Source organism: Juglans regia, chromosome 13 (genome assembly GCF_001411555.2).
Source record: "Juglans regia cultivar Chandler chromosome 13, Walnut 2.0, whole genome shotgun sequence".
NCBI lineage: Eukaryota > Viridiplantae > Streptophyta > Magnoliopsida > Fagales > Juglandaceae > Juglans > Juglans regia.
In genome coordinates, this window is record NC_049913.1 from 35,634,980 (window position 1) to 35,656,772 (window position 21,793).

At 39.8% G+C, this 21,793-nt stretch overlaps 1 protein-coding gene across 7 annotated transcripts in view; it reads left to right on the forward strand.

Annotated features, from left to right (window-relative positions):
- Positions 1–21,793, forward strand: part of LOC109013157 — a 44,241-nt gene that overhangs the window by 21,281 nt on the left and 1,167 nt on the right. For 6 of the 7 annotated variants that reach the window (XM_035684633.1, XM_035684632.1, XM_035684637.1 and 3 more), the window contains 12 exons: positions 3,531–3,702; positions 3,860–3,966; positions 4,030–4,278; positions 4,462–4,709; positions 4,815–5,045; positions 5,129–5,350; positions 5,435–5,488; positions 5,695–5,760; positions 5,909–6,049; positions 6,131–6,184; positions 15,536–15,595; positions 21,360–21,764. In XM_035684633.1, coding sequence (XP_035540526.1) covers positions 3,531–3,702; positions 3,860–3,966; positions 4,030–4,278; positions 4,462–4,709; positions 4,815–5,045; positions 5,129–5,350; positions 5,435–5,488; positions 5,695–5,760; positions 5,909–6,049; positions 6,131–6,184; positions 15,536–15,595; positions 21,360–21,764 — 2,009 coding nt within the window. The remainder of the gene's footprint in view (positions 1–3,530; positions 3,703–3,859; positions 3,967–4,029; positions 4,279–4,461; positions 4,710–4,814; positions 5,046–5,128; positions 5,351–5,434; positions 5,489–5,694; positions 5,761–5,908; positions 6,050–6,130; positions 6,185–15,535; positions 15,596–21,359; positions 21,765–21,793) is intronic. The other variant, XM_035684636.1, reaches the window with a different exon arrangement.

Below are 21,793 nucleotides of genomic sequence, written 5' to 3' on the forward strand. Positions count from 1 at the left end.
ATATTTTGGGCTGCAAAGTCTCTAGCTTGCCTTTGAAGTATCTTGGTCTCCCTTTGGGCACCTCACAAATCCAAGGCTATTTGGGATGGGATTATAGAGAAGATTGAATGTCAATTGGCTTGTTGGAAAATGGTTTATCTGTCCAAAGGTGGTAGGATCACTTTAATCAAGAGCACCTTATCTAATATCCCAACCTATTATCTATCTCTTTTTCCTAATAGAATGGAAAGGATATTTCGTGCTTTCTTGTGGGGCGGTATGGAGAATGAGTAGAAATTCCATTTGCTTAAGTGGGATAAGATTTGCACTCCTCTTTCATTGGGAGGTTTGGGGATTAGAAAGCTGAAAACTTTCAATAAGGCTCTTTTAGGGAAATGGCTGTGGAGTTATCATCAAGAAGGGGATGCTCTTTGGAGAATTGTTATTGATGCAAAGTATGGGAGTTCTTGGGGTGGTTTGTGCTCTAACGAAGTAAGAGGGGCATATGGTGTGGGAGTGGGGAAATTCATCCCTAATGGATGGGGGGAGTTCAGAAATTTCAGATTTGAGGTGGGTAGGGGAAATCAAATCAGTTTTTGGCATGACTTGTGGTGTGAAGATGAGGCCTTGAAGTATGTTTTCCCCTCTCTTTAGAATTGCTTTGAATAAAGGTGCTTCCGTGGCTGATTACTTGGATAATACTGCTGGCTTTATTCAGTGGTCAGCATGTTTTATTAGAGATGTCCAAGATTGAGAAGTGGGGACATTTCTGATTTTTACAGCTTGCTTTATGCTTTAAACATAAACTCTGGAGGGGAGGATATATATTTTTTTATAAATAAAAATATTATATATGTTAATAACAATTGGAGTAACCAAGTATTTTGGGTAGGTTTCATGGAATTTTTGGGTCATTAGGGGCTCTCTTGTATGGGCTAGGTGTTTTCTTGTATACGTTCAGTGTACTTGGTTACTCCTATTGATTTATATATATAATATTTTTACTTATAAAAAAAAATAATAGGAGTAACTAAGTACACTGGGCGTATACAAGAAAACACCTAGCCCATACTAGAGAGCCCCTAATGGCCAATAAGCCTGTGAAAATAGAAATTTATCCAAAATACACCAAGCCCGAATGGGAATAGAACACACCTCCCCAACCCCAACCGCAACCCTGTGTTTCCCGTAAGACTAAGGAGACGTTTGGATTCGCAGGACATTTCAACTCATCTCACTACTATTCATTACTATTCAGCAATTTTAACTCACAAATCTTACTACTATTTACAACTTATCTCATTACTATTCACAATCCATCTCAAGTCATCTCAAGTCATCTTCGAATCCAAACGTCTCTTAATACTCTACCGGAAACTACGAGGACAGCTTCATAATGCCCTCCCTTTAGGTGAGGTTTTGAGATTTGAAAAAGTTAAATTGTTTATTATATTTTGTATGAGAATTTGGAAAAGTTGTAATGATTAGATGAGATGAGTTCAAATCAACTATAAATCCAAATGGGCCTTAGTCTTCACTCGACTTGAACTACCTCCCTTAGCATCTTAGTTGATTGCCCAATAAAGATGCTTTAACTCCCTGCTTTTCTTAAATCTTGATTTGGTTTCAAGCGAGCGACCCATCTCAATCACAGTGAGTAGTGCTTTAAATTGGTCTTCACATCCTTCATATGAAATCCCCACACAATGTTGAATCTCGTTAACCTTATGCAGAACCCAATCCAATGGTGAACTGCTATATTGCTTATCGAAGGAAGAGAAATCAGGGGAACAACATTATCCCAGACACAATTCCCAAATGCACTCCTGACCCTAAATATTCCTTCTCACAAGGCACCAACGACAAACCCATAATTTCCTCTCCACCATATCTTGCATTCAAATCCCGAACCTTCTCAACAGCTATATTGTTGCTGTCACCATTGAAGGTTCCTTCACCTCCGGCATAGGTGTCGTCATCCATCGACGAGAATATTGCTTGTAGGTGCTCCCCCCCCGGATAACCCAGACCCTGCTGCTCCCTTAGGAGGCATAGAACAGGGGGGAAGCACTACCTTTTGTTACCCCATTTTCATCTTCTGAAAGAGGCTCGTCTGCTTCATCCAAAGTGCTCAAAACCCTGGAAGGACCCCATCTTCAACTGAAAGTGAACCCTGGAAAAAGGTACCGACCCCATTTACTTTTGAATCAGTTTGGTAATAAGAAATTCTCTGTTAGATCTTTATACAAGGTCTTGGCGTCATATTCTTCTACTGACTTTTTACCTTGGAAAAATATTTGGAGATGCAAGGTGCCTCTTAAGGTGGCTTTCTTCGGGTGGTTGGCTTCTCATGGGAAAATTCTTACCATTGACAAGTTAAGAAAGCGTGGTATCGATGCAATGGCTTGATGCTTTATGTGCAAAAGATCTGGTGAATCGGTGGATCATCTTCTTCTTCATTGTGATGCGTCCAAGGCTTTGTGGGACGAGGTCTTTGCTAAGGTGGGAATTGCTTGGGTGATGCCTAAGTGGGTGGTGAACCTCTTGGCATGTTGGAGAGGGATTCTAGGAAATTGTCAAATAGCAACTGTTTGGAAGATGGTACCTCTGTCTTATGTGGTGGATTTGGAATGAGAGAAATGGGTGCTGTTTTGAGAATAGAGAACGATCGGTGGAAGGGATTAGAACTTTCTTTTTTCATACTTTGTTGCTTTGGGCTTCAGTTATTGTATTGGATGGGAATAGTCTTCTTGACTTTTGTACTGTTTTTCAGGGTTAGCTTGTAATTAGGTTTTTCTCTCTTGTACACTTCTTGTGTCTTTGGGCTATGCCTAATTACGTTTTTAAATAAATTTCTTACTTATCAAAAAGAAAAAAAAACAAGTATTTTGTAAGTTAAGATACCTTAACAACCAATTTTTTCAAAAGGGTGCAAACAATCGGTGTCATTAGAAGTATGCCTAGGTCCTCTTAAAGTGCAAAGTGTCTAGAGATAAAGAATGTAATGCTATTGTCAACATCAGTGTCAGTTTGCACCCTGGGTATGTTGACCTGAGCTAGTTATGTTATGATGGTGTATGAGGGTGCTGGAGAGGAAGATAGAGATGATTGTTTGTTTCTATGTTGATTGAAAATGACATTTATAAGATAATTCTTTTGAAGAGCAAAGAGGCCATGGAGTTGTGAAAGATCCTGATGCTGGAAAATCTCAGAAGGTCAGTACTGACTGGCGCTGCATGTTAGTCGAGCAGTTTGGTGGAGATGCCAGTGTGCTGCAAAGAGTGATTTTTTGGGCACTTGTAAGGTGTGAATTACAGCACTGTTCCACTGTCCTGCATGGAGTGTTTGGTTAGAAAAAAATAGATGGATAGTCTGGGGCTTTGAGTTTCCCGCGACTTTGTTGAGTTTTGCTTTTGAGTTCACACGCATTGGCTGCTTTCATTACAAGATTCTTCTTTTTCCTCTATTCAAATTTTGAGCACCCATTTTTTTTCTTCTTTTGTATCCCTTGTATTTCTTGCTGTTACCTTGGGTGCTTCTGATTTTTACAGTGTATTTTCGCGGGGTCTCCTTTGATACAAATAGCATTTTTTGGACAGGCAATGCAGCTAGAACCTCAAATTGCAACCTTCCCGAGAGGGTTCATTTGGAGGAGGTTGTCAGTCCTGGGCAGAATGCTCCAGTGAATGGAGAGCATGTAAATTCAGTAGTCTCTGATATCATGTAAGATTTGCAAAGAACCTCTTTTCATCTGTTGAATGTAAATGTTTTTATTTTATTTTATTTTTTATTTTTATATTGTCATTGTTTGAGCCCTGGCAGGTTACATTTTGTTATTCTAAATGATCTTCTGTGATTTTTTTTTCGTTATTTAATGTAGGAAAACCAAAGCAGTTTCTAGTTTTTACATCCACCCATATATTAGCAAGAAATTATTGCAGATGGAATTGGGGATGCTTTTAAAGAATCCAAGAAACAATTTTGATGGTAATGTTTCTTCTGTTCTCTTCATGTTTGTTGGATAATTCTAACTGGTGCTTCCCTTGGCAGCTTCAAGGGAGAGTGAACTCTCTCGGTTGGAGGCTTCTTCCAATGCCAGTGTTTGCTGTAATCACCTAAATCAAGATTCAAAGTGCAATAACATGATTTGCAAATCTGATGGATTGCATTTAGACCAGTCGATTACGGCTATGAAAATGGGAGTTTTAGACTCATCTCCAGAAGATGAAGTGGAAGGAGAAATTATTTATTTTCAGCATAGGTTACTAGGCAATGCGGTTGCAAGAAAGCAGTTTACAGGTCTCTTCCTTGTCCTGTTTATCATTTAGAATATTTCGGGATTTTAATTTACTCATTTATTCTTCTACTCTTTTTGGTTCCTTGCTACAAGGAGTTTTGGGAAGTAATGTTATTTTTTTTTCCTGTTTGGCAACTGTGACATGTAACCTTAACTATTGCATTGGGTATGAATTTTTTTTGCAGATAACTTAATTTGTAACATTGCTAAGAGTTTACCACAGGAGATTGACATGGCACGGTGGCAAAGATGGGACTCTGTGCTTGTTAATCAGTATCTTGGTGACCTTAGAGAGGCCAAAAAACAGGGTAGGAAAGAGAGAAAGCATAAGGAAGCACAAGCCGTGCTGGCTGCTGCAACTGCTGCTGCTGCAGCATCCTCTAGGATTTCTTCATTTAGGAAAGATGCGAATGATGACCCAGCTCAACAGGAGGTTATTAATTTATATCTCTAAAATTTTTACCCTTTGCGTGGGAAGCAAATAACTTTTAGTGTTGTGATCTCTTTGATAATTTACATCTCTTTTTCTCCTTTTCAGAGTTCAATGAGTTTGAATACCTCTAATAGTGGGAGGTCTGGCATCAGCATGCAGTTGATGCCTCGGAAAGAGACGCTTTCAAGGCTTGCTGCCCCAAGGATTTCATTAGAAAAACAAACTGATTTTGTTAATTCAACATCTGATCTTTCTAAGGAACATCCTAGATCGTGTGATGTCTGCCGTCGGTCTGAGACATTATTAAATCCGATATTAGTTTGTTCGAGTTGCAAGGTTTTCTAGCCTTAGCCACAAATTGCTCCTTGAAAAACTTGATGTTCTCTCTGCTCGAGTTTTAATGATATCTTATTTTACAGGTTGCTGTTCACTTGAGTTGCTATCGTAGTGTTAAAGAATCTACTGGGCCATGGTACTGTGAATTATGTGAAGAGTTATTATCATCTAGAAACTATGGAGCTCCAACTGTCAATGTTTGGGAGAAGCACTTTTTTGTTGTGGAATGTGGTTTATGTCGTGGCACAACTGGTGCTTTTAGGAAGTCTTCAAATGGTGAATGGGTCCATGCCTTTTGTGCCGAGGTGAAGTTTTTTCTCCTCGTCTATTTGATTCATTATTATTTTTCTTCTCTTATACTTAATTTTATATTCTTCCTCATATTTTAGTGGGTCTTTGAATCAACATTCAGAAGGGGACAAGTGAATCAAGTTGAAGGAATGGTATGTGTATGTTATGTTGTGAAAGAATCACATTATATATCAATTAGATTAGTAGTGTGAATGTGTGCTTCTGATTATGTTTCTAGTGTTTGAATCTGGATGAGGCTTGGTACTTGTGCTTTGTCCTTAACATTTGTGCAAGTTTTAGGTTTAAGTCTGCAATATCTTTTTTTCTGACACCTTACTTTTTTGGTGATTAAATGAAGGGGACAATTTTGAAGGAGGCTGATGTTTGCTATATCTGCCGTCGCAAACTTGGTGTCTGCATAAGGGTTAGCATCATCAGAAAGTTTTTTGCTTTCATCTTCTGTATTGGACTTCATGGACTGATAAAAAACAAATCTTCTATATTGGACTGCATGGGGCTCTTTCCAAGTGAGATCATTGATAGTTAACCAATCATGATTTCTTTTTCTGCAGTGTAACTATGGTAACTGCCAGGCCACATTTCATCCAACATGTGCCAGGAGCACTGGCCTCTACATGAATATAAAGAATTTGGGTGGAAAGTTTCAGCACAAGGCTTACTGCGAAAAGCATAGCTTGGAGCAGAGGGCAAAGGTCTAATATTTTGTGTGTAATTTAGGTGCATGTTTTTGGTCCTCAATAAATATTCATGTCCTGAACAATCTATCTGTGCAGGCTGAGACCCAAGAACATGGGATTGAGGAGTTTAAGAGAATCAAGAAAATTAGGGTAAGGGTTTTCTCTAGTAAATAGTTTATTTTGCTTTAGCTTGTTGTGTTGTTATCTGGTTGTACACATATCTGTATTTTGTATTTATACTTAAAGATTCATCCAGGCAGGTGTTGTTCATGTTGCTATCTTTGCTTAAGGGGCTGAAATGTTGGGAGTTTTGTAATTACTGTCTTGAAGTTATTTCTTTGTTGACAAGATAATTTTATCATTGAGCAATAAGGTACTATCTAAGTGCACGGGGTGTATACAACAGTTAGGTGTATCTATGATAAAGCGTTCTAAGTAGAAATTCTTTAGCTCCTCCACTGCCTTCTTACAATCCTTGAAATTTCGGTCATTTCTCTTCTTCCATATGCACCACTTTTAGACAATCAGGATCATCTTCCACTAGGCTTCACTTTGTTGACTGTCAAACCAGCCTTCCTAGCATTTTTTTATAGGTAATCAAGAAATTTTATTCATAGGAAAATGAGGCATAGCCTAAGTACACATGATGTATACACAAGAAGTACCTAACTAGGGGTTTACAGCTGAAAGTAGAAAATCATGGATATTAAGTCCATTGAAATAAATGACCCCGCCCATAAGAATAGGGTTTTAAAGAAGAAAACTTTTAAGCTCATCCATTGTCCTCTCAAGATGCTCAAAGCTCTTATCATTTCTCGCCCGCCAAATGTATCAACACATACATATAAGGGCCATCTTCCATATTGCTGCCACTTATGGATTACCTTGGAGTCCTCTCCAGCTTGCTAGAAAATCCACCAGCCTGCGAGGCATGACCAATGGTAATCCTATTCCCATAAAAAATCATCCCACAAGGTTGTGGTCACCTCACAATGTAGAAGCAGGTGATCTACAGATTCCCCATCCTTCTTTCACATGCAATACCAGTCCACCACCATTACATGACGTTTCCTAAGATTGTCTGTAGTAAGAATCTTGTCTAAGGAAGTAGTCTAAACAAAGAAAGCTGCTTTTAGAGGAGCTTTCGTCTTCCATATATTCCTCCATGGAAAAGTAGTCATGCCCTGGCTAGTTAGAACTTGGTAAAACGATCTCTGTGAATCTACCATGAATCTACCTTTCTTGGAAGGGCTCCAACTGATCTTATCTATGTTGCCCTCATTCACCCTGATGGAATATAGTAAGGCAAAAAATTCGGAAATAACCTCTAACTCCCAATCTTGTGCTACCCTAATGTAGCATACCTAATTTAATCTAAGGAGGCTAAAGAGATCTTGTCTCGAAGCACTAATGTCACAATGGAGTGATTGATGATACATTGTTTCTCCATTCCTTCTATATATACAGCACTAGTTTATCACCATAACCTGTTGCCTCCTTGTTATCCAATATAAGGATTTCCATAATGCTGCCACCCAAATGAAGAATGTGCCCATGGGAGCTGTATTCCAAATATTCTTCTGTTGGGACTCGGAACTGAGAACTTACATATATTTCAAATATTTAATCTCTATTAGCATCTTCCAAAGGCTCTCTCTCTCTCATTAGCATGGAATCATAACAACTTCTCCAGGAAAGCCCTGTTGAAAGGGATCATTGTTTGCATCTCCACGCATCCACCTGTTACTAAGAAGCAGACTTTGGTCCAACTTACCAAGTGAAATTTCTGCACCTCCCCCCCATTAAATTCCCTTTTCTAAACTTTCAATGCAGTTGGCTATACCTGCTGGAAGGTGAAATATAGACAAAGTAAGTGGCGGTCCGATTTGATGTACTCTCAATCGGCGTGATTCTGCAATGGTTTCCACCCTATCTTCATTCTGTCTTCTCAAGAATACCTTTCCAAAGCTATTTCTGTCAAGTGAGAGGAATATGATTTGTTTTGATAAATTGGTAAAGCCTTTGCATTTTCTCTCCGTACACTGTTATTTTGCAATGGTGATTGTGGGTGTTTGATTTTGTTTTCTCTTGGTCATACGGGAAAGAAGATGGGTCCTTCCAAACTGGTTGTCATTGAGTTGAAATCATTTGAGGTGTCGAGGGAGGGCCATGGGGTGCTCATTACGGAAAGAGGATGGAAGTTTGTAAAACACATGCGATTGGGGTTGGCTACAACATGCTGGTTCATCAAAGCCTTAGAGGACTGCCTGAAGATGGAAAGAAAGAAATTTTATACAGGCTATCGGGAAGGGGATAATTGTTTCATAGCACAGAGGTGCTCAAACTCCCAAGGTGTATTCATGGCTCTGGTGGAGTACAGAGGGGGTGGGCGGCGAAAATGTATCTTTATACCAGAAGATAGAGATGGAAAGGGCTGGAGGAAGCTGACAGAGATTTTGAGGGAGGCTGGAAATGACGGTGGCGCTTGGAGGTTCGGATTGCCAGAGACAATGGCTGTGCCTTCTACACAATCGTACATGGAGGCCCTCCAGCAACCAAGGGCAATGGGCTAATCTTGAACAGGCCAGGCTGGGTGTCGTCTCTGACATTTCGACGCGATGGAGAGGAGAGGCAGCACTGCAGAGGTCAGGAAATGGAGTTGTGTCTGTAGGGGCTCTGAGTATTGAGGGTGGTGGCAGAGCTGTTGTTGGGCCAAATAAGGAGAAGATGATTCGAGTTCTGGCTGAAATGCAAAAGCAAATGAATGAGCTGTAGATTAATATGAATTGGGTGAAACGGTGCGTTGAGGACGATAGTGTGATGGGGGTGGGCTTGGTTTTGGGTGATGGGCCAAGTGAAGATGAGGTTGGGCTGTACATAGACGGGGGTGAGGGGCAAAGCCCATGAGCCAGCTTGTATGCGTCGGGGGGGGGGGGGGGGCGAAGCCCGTGTGGAAGCCAGTGTCGAAGGAAGGCCTTGGGCCTTCGACCGGCGGGAGTTTGATACCCTCGTCGGAGTTGCAGATGGCGCAAACGACGGCGGGAGGGGTGACAGAGACCCCTCTCGATTGCCCTTGTGAGCCAGAGGACGCCGATGAGTGCATTGGTGCTGTTTCTCTAGCTCATCTGAACCAGATAACGCCGGCGAGCGAGGAGAAGGAGGACGCAACCCTTCTGTCGACAGCAGCAGCTCCGACGAAGGCTCTGATGCAAGTGGAAGACACGGTTGTTCCCAAAGACACTGTTTCAGAAGAAAAAAGGGACGTGGGGGCAGATGAGGGGTCGAATATGAGCATTATTCCGATACAAGGACCTCCAGATTGGGAGTATGAGCCGACAGTCTCGCAATGGACTAATAGGGAGGGGGAACGTTGTCCTTTAAACTGTTTACTTCCGGAACAGTTCAATGCTTCGAATTGGGTCTTACAAATGGTAAAAGAAATTCAACATATTGTAGGGATGGAGTGTGAAGGTTATGAGGAGTAGTTCATGGCACTGCTCACAGTCATTGAAGCTGGTCATCCAAAAAAATCAATTTCAAAAAAGCAGAGGGAGCTAAACAGGCTTATGTGGTCTCTTAACTATGAGGGTAGTGCAAGCCGGGAGAGATCCAAAGGGAAGGGAAGAGCACTTATTTTATGAAACCGAAAATTGTTTCTTGGAATGTGTGAGGGCTCAATGAGGCAAATAAACGTTTTTGAATAAAAAATTTACTTCGTGAATGGAGGGCGGATATTGTATGTTTACAAGAGACCAAACTGAAATTTGTTACAAGAAGGATTGTTAGAAGTATTTGGGGTTGCACATATGTGGATTGGGCTTATCTTGCAGCTGATGGGGCATCGGGGGGTGTGTTAGTGATGTGGGATAGAAGAGTGGTGGAGAGAATGGAAGACTTTATAGGGGAGCACACAGTGGCAGTGTCTTTTAGAGATGTGGAAGATAACTTTATGTGGGCCCTTGCTGGTATTTACGGGCCAAATTTGGATAGTAATAGAAGTATGTTATGGGAAGAATTAGCTGGAGTAATCAGTTGGTGGGAATTACCATGGTGTATAGGAGGTGATTTCAATATTGCAAGATTTCCAAGCGAACGCTCAGGTGATAGTAGAATGAGACCAGCAATGCGAGAATTTTCAGATTTTATTTTTGAATTGAATTTGGTGGATATCCCTCTCACAGGAGGGGCATTCACGTGGTCTAATAATCATACGTGGTCGAGATTGGATACATTTTTAGTATCTTCGGAGTGGGAAGCTCATTATCTGGAGGTAGGTCAAAGGAGGCTGTCTCGTTTGGGTTCGGATCATTTTCCAATCTTGCTTGGTTGTGGAGGTATCCAAGGTGGGTAGTGGTACTTTAAATTCGAAAATATGTGGCTGAAGACGGAAGGTTTTGTGGATAGGGTTTGGCAATGGTGGTCCTCTTATCATTTTGAAGGAACTCCTAGTTTCATTCTTGCAGGTAAATTGAAAGTTTTAAAAAATGACCTGAAGCTTTGGAACACACACTCTTTTGGCAATATAGGGGAACGAAAGAAGTCTATTTTGGTAGAGCTTCAAGAGCTAGAGAGGACACAGGAGGGGCGGGCTCTTTCCTTGGAATTAGTTTCCCGAAAGTTAGAGGTGGCTACTGAATTAGAGAGGGTCATCTTGTTGGAAGAGATTTCGTGGCGGCAAAAATCTAGAGCTTTGTGGTTGAAAGATGGGGATCACAAAATTTTTTCACAAGATGGCAAATTCCCACAGGAGAAACAATACTATAGAGATGTTGAACATAGAGGGTGTAGCATGTACCGAGGCTCCTGTAATCAGAGATCTTGTTGTTGGTTTTTTTGAACACTTGCTTACAGAACAAAGGGGGTGGCGTCCTAAGATCGATGGGCTGGCTTTTGACTCTATTGAACCACAAGATGTCTTGAGATTGGAGAGGCCTTTTGGGGAGGTGGAGGTCCTTGATGTGGTGAGGAAGATGGCCAAAGATAAAGCTCCTGGGCCGGATGGGTTTTCTATGGGATGTTTCCAAACCTGTTGGGAAGTGGTGAAAGAGGACTTGATGAAGGTGTTTCAGGAATTGTTCATAGCTGGAAAATTTGAAAAAAGCCTTAATGCTACATTCATAGCTTTAATTCCTAAGAAGATAGGTGCATCGGATGTCAAAGATTTTCGGCCTATTAGTCTTGTGAGTGGGATGTATAAGATTATTTCTAAGGTGCTTGCAAATCGACTAGGGAGGTGTTGGGGAAGATCATCACAAAACCCCAAAATGCATTTGTACAAGGAAGGCAGATCCTAGATTCAGTCCTTATTGCTAATGAGTGCATAGATAGCAAACAAAAATCTGGTAATCCTAGAATCTTGTGTAAGTTAGATATGGAGAAGGCTTATGATCATGTTAATTGGGATTTCTTAATCTACTTGCTTGGGAGATGTGGGTTTGGGGAGAAATGGTGCTCGTGGATTAGATGGTGCATATTGACAGCAAAATTCTCGGTGTTAGTTAATGGTAACCCAAATGGTTTCTTCCACAGTTCTCGAGGTCTGAGACAAGGAGATCCTCTGTCCCCGCTCCTCTTTGTCATCGTTATGGAGGCCTTGAGCAGAATGATTTCAGCGTTGGTTAGCAATGGCTTCATGACTGGTTTCTCGGTGGGGGTCCCCTCTAGGGGTATTATTAACATCTCTCACTTGTTAGTTGCAGATGATACACTTATATTTTGTGAGGCAGAACAAAACAACTGCGGACACTGAGGGCACTCTTACTTTGCTTTGAAGCGGCATCAGGGCTGAAAGTAAACCTTGAAAAATCAGAATTGGTACTAGTTGGTAATGTCCGTAATATCAAACAACTGGCTAACACTCTAGGATGCAAGGTGGCTGCCCTACCTTTGAAATACCTAGTGGGGGCTGCCCCAAGGACTGCAACAATATGGGATACGATGATCGAGAGGATTGAACGTAGATTCGCTGGGTGGAAGAGACTGTATTTGTCAAAAGGGGTTAGGATCACTTTAATAAAAAATACTCTCTCTAATCTACCAACTTATTTTCTATCTCTTTTCCCAATTCCATCAAGCGTGGCGACCCGAATTGAGAAACTGTATAGGGAATTCCTTTGGAGTGGCATGGGGACCGAATTTAAATTCCACATTGTCAATTGGAGTAAGGTATGTTCCCCGCTTCCCATGGGAGGGCTGGGTGTTAGAAACTTAAAGATTTTCAATAGGGCATTGCTTGGAAAATGGTTCTGGCGCTATAACACGGAACCGAAAGCCCTATGGAAATCAATAATTGACCACAAATATGGAAGCATGTGTGGGGGTTGGTGTAGTGGAGAGGTAAATGGGCCCCACGGATTGGGGACTTGGAAGTACATCAGTAGGGGATGGGAGGTGTTTGTTCGTCACACTAGAGTAGTGCTAGGAGATGGTTCTAGAATAAAATTCTGGAGTGATGTATGGTGTGGAAACAATAGATTAAAAGATTTATTCCTCTCAGTTTTCAGGATTGCATGTCAGTAAGAAGCTTCATTGGTGGACTTTATGGTGTTAACTGGAGATATAGTACAGTGGAACATTGTTTTTAGTAGGGCGGTTCAAGATTGGGAAGTTGGTAGCATTGAAGAGTTCTTTCAATTGTTGTATTCCGTGAAACCGAGCATCCAAGGAAATGACAAGTTGTGGTGGGTACCGGCTGGTAAAGGCATATTTTCAGTTCGCTCATTCTATAAGTCTCTCACACAGGCCCAGAACATTCAGTTTCCATGGACAAGGATATGGCGAAATAAGGCGCTTCCCAAAGCAACATTTTTTGCATGGACAGCTTCATTGGGAAAGATCTTTTCAACGGATAATCTGCGAAGACGTGGGGTGATCATGTTAGATTGGTTCTGCATGTGTAAGATGAGTGGTGAAATGGTGGATCATCTTCTATTGCATTGTGATGTTGCTAGAGCGTTATGGGTTGAGGTGTTCAAAAGGATAGAGATAGCTTGGGTTATGCCCGCCACAGTGGAGGCACTCCTGGCTTGCTGGACCACTATAGGAGGTTTACCACAAATTAAAGCGGTGTGGAAAATGGTCCCTATTTGTATTCTATGGTGCTTATGGCAAGAACGAAATAACAGAACGTTCGAAGATATGGAGAGATCTTTTGAGGATCTTCGATCTTTTTTTGTTAGGATGTTATTTGTATGGTCCATAGCTATAGACTTTAATGGCTTAAACTTGGCTGAATTTCTTGTTTCCTCTTCTTCTTCCTAGATAGGTGTTTTCTCTTTGTATATCATCTTGTGTACTTTGGGCTATGCCTATTCTTTAATACAATCATTTACTTATCAAAAAAATGATTTGTTTTGATATACTTCTGTTAACACTCATTTGTTATCCCTTTCATTAGGTGCTTATTTGGGTTCTCCCATTCTTGGGTTAATGCGACTTAACTCCAATTCCTCAACACTTTTTTTTTTGGGGTAAATTGGTAACTACAATTTTTGCCTTAAGGTCTAAGAGATTGCTAAGGAAAAATTCACGCCGTTCAATTTGAAAACAATGGCTGGGATTTAATGAAATCCACCCCATGGAGTACCCTAGGAGTTCTAGAGGATCTTGCTCTCCATGTATAATGCTTGTATGCTTTAGCTGCACCCCTTTTAGTCATCTTTTCTAAAGGAATCTTGTCTTAGCTAATATTTGTTTTCAAGTTTTCCATGCCTGTTGATATGGCAAATTGGTTAAACAAATCGCAATTAAATTTTTTGTGGGGCGTGGTAGGCGATGTATATAAGTACCCATTTGGGAAACGGTTGAGTTCCCCGGTTAGGGACATGGGTAGTAGGAATCTGTTTTTATTTTCCTGAATCTAGCTTTAGTGTGAAAATGAGTTTGGAGATTTGCGATAGACTTGATTTTCTTTCGAGGACTGGGGTGAAGAACGGGGAAGGGTTGGGGTCAATGGGGTTTTTGCTGAAGTTAGGGGAGTGAAAGGGTAAAGCTTGTGAAGAAGTATTAGAAGTGACTGGGATGCTTTTTATTGGTTGCTAGCAGATATAAATCTGGAAAAAATCATCTTTGAAGCCAAATCCACATGCAATGCTTCATTTCATTTAATGAACCCTGCTTCCATTGCCATCAACACAGTTGACACACCTAATAAAATCTGCCAGCAACTCGGAATAACTTTTCCACAAACCTCTCCCCAAAAACCACCAAACGAGTCTCCTATCTCCTCAGTAAGCCATGGCCCTGACTATCCAGAATTTTTGCACCAATAGCCGAGCTCTGTAATTGATCCTGCTCCACACCTGTTTTGCATGATCCTTCTCCAAGGGATATCGGTTATGGCATTTTTATCTTGTGATTTAGGTCTTTTCATATATATACTTTGTAGCTACAAGTTGAAAGGTCAAGAGTGTACTTTGTTCCTAGGTCCCATTTGTCTTCTATCTGTTGACTCACACGGGTTTGGCTGTGTAATTGTTTGGTGAAACTTGAAGGATTACTTATTTTATGTTGAATTTATTTCACTGTTTGCAACATCTCTATATTTATGAGGTTCTATGTTTCCATTGAAACCCACCTTTTTATAGGTTCCCCCCCATCATGAATCAGCTTCCTTTTGGGTGTAGTCTGTAAGCTGTCAAGTTATTGATCTAGATCTACCTACAAATAGAAGCATAGTTTACTACTTTGGCAAATTATTGTGCATAGGGGTGTGAATTTTTTCGGTCTGGATCGGTAAAACTGACCGGACCAGACCGAATTCACCCCTACTTGGTCTCAGTCCATGGTATCTCCAAAACTCGATTTCCGGTCCAGTCCCGGGGTGTATTTTTGGACCGGACCGAAACCGACCGAATCACTTGCATATAAATTATATATATAATATTATTTATATAATAGTTGTATAAGTTAATTATGTACTTTTTTCTAATCTATCACCATTGACCATAGAAAATGTAAAATAATATATGCTATCAATTAACTAATATATCATACAATAAATCATATGATGATATATGTTATTATATGTAGATACATACTCTACTAAAGTACTAAGTTAGTAACTATTAATATCATAAATATAATTATAATTAATTATTTTTTAATGAGTTAGTTACATAACATTAAAGAGCTCATTTAATTTTGATTTTACTAATTTAATTAATTTTTGTATTAATTTGTCTACCAAAAAAAGAAAAGAGGAAAAAAAATGTTCCTAGCTCATATGGACCGATAGCTAACAGTCCGATCCTTGGGGGTAATCGGTCCGGTCTGGTCTGGAAAAAAGGTGGACCAAAATTTTCTGTCCATGACTCCGAATTGGACCGAACTGATTACACCTCTAATTGTGCATTAGTTATGGTTACCATCAAGTGTTTCATGCGATTCATACTTTTATCCTCTTTCACTGATTTTTCATGAAACTACAGTTTATATTTCTTTATGTTTGTTTGTGCAATTCAAATCCCATGATTGAATCCTTTTATAAATACCTTTGTACAGGTTGAATTAGAGAGGTTACGCCTTATCTGTGAGAGAATAATCAGACGTGAAAAAAAGAAGGTAAGTGATTGTAGATTAACAGTATATTTCTGAGTAACAGTACGTACATAACATGTATATGTGATTATGATCAGAAGTGCTCTATAAGATCCCTACTCTCTTTGTACCATTGAGCCACTGGATCCTTACAACTGTTTTGTCTCAATCCTTTGAAGTTGATTTTATTCCTAGAATGTTTATAGGGAATGAGTACAAACAAAGGTATCTTTATCTACTACTTGAGTGATACTTCAATGGCATTACTGGAATGATAAAAGAAGTCAATTATCATTTGTAAAATATTTTGTTTGTAATGCGGAATTGTGATTTCAATTTCTCAAAAACGTCATTTTCTGCTGCACCATGTCTCCCACAGGGGACTTATAGTTAGATCCTGGTACAGTCAAAATTCTTGATTTCTATGCCTGTAGCATAAAAGCAAAAGCACTTCAGGAGTTGTTGGTGCTGGCCAATGCTAGTAGAAATGGCAGTGAGATATTTTGCAACCTCATCTTCAAGCTTAGCGGATGCAGCAATTGCTGTTAAAATACTTAGAGAAACTAGACAGGAAGAAGAAAGTGAGAGGTAGCAATTGCTGTTAAAATACTTGGAGAAACTAAACAGGAAGAAGAAAGTGAGAGGTAATTACAACAATCTATGGGGTTTAAATTGCTTAGGGTTTTAGCATATGATTTTAGTAAAAAGATAGAGGGAGATAGAGCTTGAGACATCCAGTAAGAGAACGCTCATGACTTTTTTGTTTTTTTATATGTGGGCATATTTGGGTCTTTTCTCTTTGGAATCACAGTTGCTGTTACATCCTTGCATCTGACAACGTTTTTTTTTTTTTTTTAATAATATAAGTAAATCAAGGATATTATTAAAAAAAACTCAAAAAGCATAGTTCGAGTACACAAAGTATACAAGAGGAACACCTAACTAGGAATAGGAAAAGAAACAAGGAAATTATGAACACTCTGTCCAGTTAAATTTCCAAAGGCTCTCCAAAGGATCAGTTTTTGGTATGATAAATGGTGTGGTGACCATAGTCTTCAAGTCACATTCCCTGTTATTTCTGAACTCGCAAGAGAAAAGGATGCAACGATTGCTGATCTTTTGGTCCTTTCAAGTGGCCCCCCTCAATGGAATATTGATTTCATTAGGGCAGCCCAAGATTAGGAGGTCGAAATTATTTTAGAGTTCTTTGCAACATTGTATTTAGTAAGTATACCAGGGGATATTGGAGACAAGATGCATTGGAGTCATTCTAAGACAAGCAACTTCACTGTTAAGATCATTTTACCAAGCTCTAACGAGTCCTGGCCTGACCATGGGAAGAGTATATGGCAGACAAAAGCTCCTGCAAAAGCGGCTTTTTTTGTTTCGACAGCAACACTGGACAAGATCCTAACTACAGATAACCTGAGGAAGCGCCGGGTAATTGTGACTGATTGGTGTTGTATGTGTAAGAAGCAGAATTTGCTTCTACATTGCGAGGTAGCTAGGGTCATGTGGGATGATTTCTTCATGAGAGTCGGTTTGTATTGGGTCATGCCTCTTAGATTGGTGGATTTCCTTGCAAGTTGGAGAGGCATTCAGGGTAACTCACAGGTGGCGGTCATTTGGCGTATGGTTCCTGTTTGTATGTGTTGGTGTATCTGGCGGGAAAGAAATGCAAGAAGCTTTGAAGACTGTGAGAGAACAACGGAGGAACTTAAACTTTTCTTCTTTAAGTCATTGCTTTTATGGGCAGGAGCCATTGTTTATAATGGACTAAATATTCATGACTTGCTTCTTTCGATCATAAACTTTAACTAGGTGTTTCTCATGTATACTATCTGTGTACCTGGACTTTGCCTTTTTCTATTAATAAAATTTCTATTATTACCTATCAAAAAAAAAAAAAATCATGCACTCATGATCGTCATAGTTTCTTGCATTCCTGTCACTCCAAAGTCCAAATACACAACACTAGACATAAAGGGACCATTTTTCATATAGCTACAATTTATGGGTTGCCACAAAGCTTCTGCAATTGGCCAAGGGGTCTAGCATTCTTCTAGGCATAACCCAAGTTAACCTAACATGATCAAGGAAATTATTCTGTAAGGAACTGACAATATTTCAATGGATTAAGTGATGGTCTACTGATTCCTCACTCTTCTTGCATATACAACACTAATCTTATCACAAAGCTGCCCTGGAGGGTGCCTTAGTACACCAAATACTTCTCCAAGGGAAGGAATTACTTTCTTGAGATATCAAAACCTTCTAGAACAATTGAACAATGATCTTCCCTTTCTTGGTAGGGGCCCAAAGAATCTATTCTACATCTACTAGGCATAATCTAGTAGAATACAAGAGGTTTAAGAACTCTGTGAAGGTGTTAATCACCTAGTCATGAAGCTCTAATAAAGCTAATTCTCCACTAGGGAGATCCATAGGAGAACCCCCCTGAGGGCTTCTGCAGATGCGCAATACTATACATCTCTATGAAAGCTTCCTTGAGGGCCTTGTTCCCACGCCAAAAGTCATGCCATAAATTATAATTGAATCCTTGAGCCTTCTCCCACTTAAAGCCTAGTATGACTAGAAAAAAACCTTCAGTCCTTTCATGCTATTTATCCATAACATTATCTTACCTCCCAACCCAACCACAGCCGAATCTCGAACCCACTACAACTTTGCATGAGGCCTCCCCCTCATGTTGGTAACAACAAAGCGATTTCCTTCGGAGGGCATGTTAAACAAAAGCCATCTCCATAAAAAGTTTCATCGCTTCACTATGTGATTGGCCACACTTGTGGAAAGGAGAAACAAGGATAGGATGTATGTAGGTAAGGTAGAGAGGGTGCTCTTGATCATGGTGATCCCATCACCTTTCAACAAATACATCCTCTTCCAACCACCAAATGATGCTCAATTTTCTCAGTACTCCATCCCAAATAGACAGCTGTAAAAGAGGCTTCCAAAGGTTGGCCTAGATATTTCATAGGCAAATAGGATATCTTGCATCCCAATATGTTTGCCAAACTATCTAAATTAGAAACATTCCCCACACAATCTTTGACTTAGCCAAATTTACTTTTGACTCAGAAACAGGTTCATAGCATAGAAAAAACTTCCTCAAAATGGGCATGTAGTCTAGGTTTGCCTCACAAAATATCAAGGCATTGTCTGCAAAGAAGAGGTGAGATATGTTAAGCACCTTGAAAACCCGAGAGAAGGGCTACATCAGCAATTGCTAATAACATTTTGCTAAGGGGTCACATCGTGTGGGGCTTTGTAAGCATATAAGAAGAGGATGGGATCATAGTTTTGAATTCCGTTCCAGTTTAGTATTTGGTACACTATACATCCTCATTCCGTTTCGTTCCAAATCCCGGCCCATTTAGTTCCATTCCGACCCGTTTCGGCCAATTCTGGCCTGTCCTAGACTAAATTTCGTTTCAAACTATTTTAATGGCAACTTTGTAATTTTCTTGAGTTTTGGATGACATTTTTGTTAATTTTAAATCCTAGATGGCATTCATGTAATTTTAAAATCTAAAAGGGATTTATATAATTTAATTATTTTTGTAACTTTAAATATGTCCCCGCATTCTCCCTTTTTATTTTTTTATTTGTTTATTTTAAATCTCATTATTTTTAATAATTTCTCGACTCTTTATTTTATTTTATTTTGTGTCTCAACTCAAGCTTTGGATTTTTTTAATATTATCTTTTGACACCAATATCTCTTCCTTTTTTTTTAATGTTTTTAACGTATATTCATTTTAGAAATATTCAATCCTTCCATATATACATATATAGACACACACAAAAATACATATATGATACATACTCCCAAAATGGTACGCTAGAACTCACAGGTACCGAAATATTCCATTCCAATACTTAAAGCAGAATGATCACTGAAACGGAATTTAAAACATTGGATGAGATGCATTCTTTAGATACACCCACTTTGAAGTGGTAATAGGGCCCGCATGGAAGTTTATCCAAAAATTCTTATCTATAAAATAAAATAGAGAAGGAAATTTATCCAGAAATCTTTGGTAGAGAGAATGCAGGAAGCCTCGATTGAGGATCTTTTAGACTTATCCAATGGTGTTTCCCCATGGAATGTCACTTTCTTTGGATATGCTCAAGATTGGGAAGTTGATGCCTCTTCTGGAGTTCTTCAATCTTGTGTACTCTACTCTTTTTTTTTTTTTGGGGGGGGGGGGATAAGATTTCTTGGCGCCCTACTAAAAAAGAGAAGCTCACTATCAGCTCATTTACAAGTCCCCTAGTATGCATACCACAAGTCCATTACCGTGGAAGAGCATTTGGAAGACAAAGGCTCCCTTAAAGGCAATCTTCTTTGTATGGAACACTTCCTTGGCAAAGATTATCACATTAGACAACCTAAGGAAACACTGAATCATTGTCATGGATTGGTGCTGCATGTGCAAAAAGAGTGGGGAGTCCATTGACCATCTACTACTTCATTATGAGATTGCTATGATCCTATGGGATGAATTCTTTGCTAGGGTGGGACTAGCTTGGGTGATGCCGAGAAGGGTGATCGATCTCCTAGCATCATGGAGAGCTCTTCAGGTTAACTTCCACATTGCAGCAATCTGGAAGATGGTTCCATAATGCCTATGGTGGTGTCTTTGGAGGGAGAGAAACAAAAGAAGCTTTGAGGATCGTGACCGGTCAATGGATGAGCTTAGAACTTTTTTTTTAATGTTTTGCTCCATTGGTCGATTGTAATTGATTTTAATGGCGTGAACTTTCATAAAATTCTTCTATCACTAGATTATCATGCACAGGTGACGTTCTTGTATATATCTCATGTACTTGGGCTCTTGCCTATTCTAATTATCAATAAAATTGTGTTTGCCGATAAAAAAAATTGCTAAAGACCTGTATGACAATAACAAAGAGTAGCGAATACGGTGGGCACCTCTATCTCGAGACTCGAGAGCTAGTGAAGAAGCCAATTGGATTACCATTCATCAATACAGAACATCATGTGGTAGAGAAACATGCTCTATCCAAGTTCACCATTTTTTCCTAAATCAGCATCTTCTGAGAAAATAATACAAGAATTCCTTGTTGACATGATTGCTTGTAAGGGAGGCCTTTTTTGGAAAGCAGTTATGGATTTGAAATTTGGTTGTGCTTGGGGCGAGTGGTGTTCTAATGGAGAGCTCATGGGCCCTATGGGGTGGGGTTGTGGAAATACATAAAAAAAAGTTTGGGGGCTTCTCTACTCATACTAGACTTGTGGGTGAGATGCCTATAGGATAAAATTCTTGTATAGCTTATGGTGTGGAGACGGTGGCATCAAGTAAGCTTCAGAGATTTTTTTATTTTATGGGTTTCAAAACTACGAGGATTAGAGTGCAAGTTTCTATACTTAAGGGTTCTTTTTATGATTTTCCCTTTCATAATTAGGCAGTCTGTTTCCAATTTCATGCTTTTTTCGTTCTAGGATGCTGTATTATTTCGCTGAAAGAGGGTTAGATTTTTTTTTTTCAGAACTTACCCCCACCGGGGGCGGATTTTTTTTCTTGTGGCTTCTGCTTACTGCACCTCTCTTCTACTGGTTGTTAGTCACCCCATTCCAATTGGGTGGTTTTCTTGATGCCTATGCTTCTTATTGTTTCCAAAAATAACCATTTTTCAAACACTAATTTATGTCATGTTAATCTCTTTTGGATTAGTGGCTTCTACCTTTATGTTCTGTCTGGAACTTGTATGAACTTTTCCCCCCCTTTCTGAATCTTTGCAGCGGGAGTTGGTTTTGTCTTCACATGATATACTCGCTTGTAAAAGAGATCATGTTGCTCGTTCTCTGCTTGTTCATAGTCCCTTTTTCCTTCCTGAAGTTAGTTCTGAATCAGCTACAACATCCCTTAAAGGGCACACTGATGGGTATAAATCATGCAGTGATGCAATCCAAAGATCAGATGATGTTACTGTCGATAGCACAGTTTCTGTCAAGCGCCGGGTTAAAGTTCCTGTGTCCATGGACAGTGACCTGAAGACAGATGATGACAGTTCGACATCCCCAATTTTTCTGACCAGAAAGCTTATAGAGAGGGCACCGTTTTCTGGGAAGCAGATTCCTCATAGGCCTTCTGTTGCATCTCCTAATCTTTCGGATGATGGCGGATGGAGGTCAAAATCTAGAAAGGTATGGTGTATTTTGGAATCATTTACATT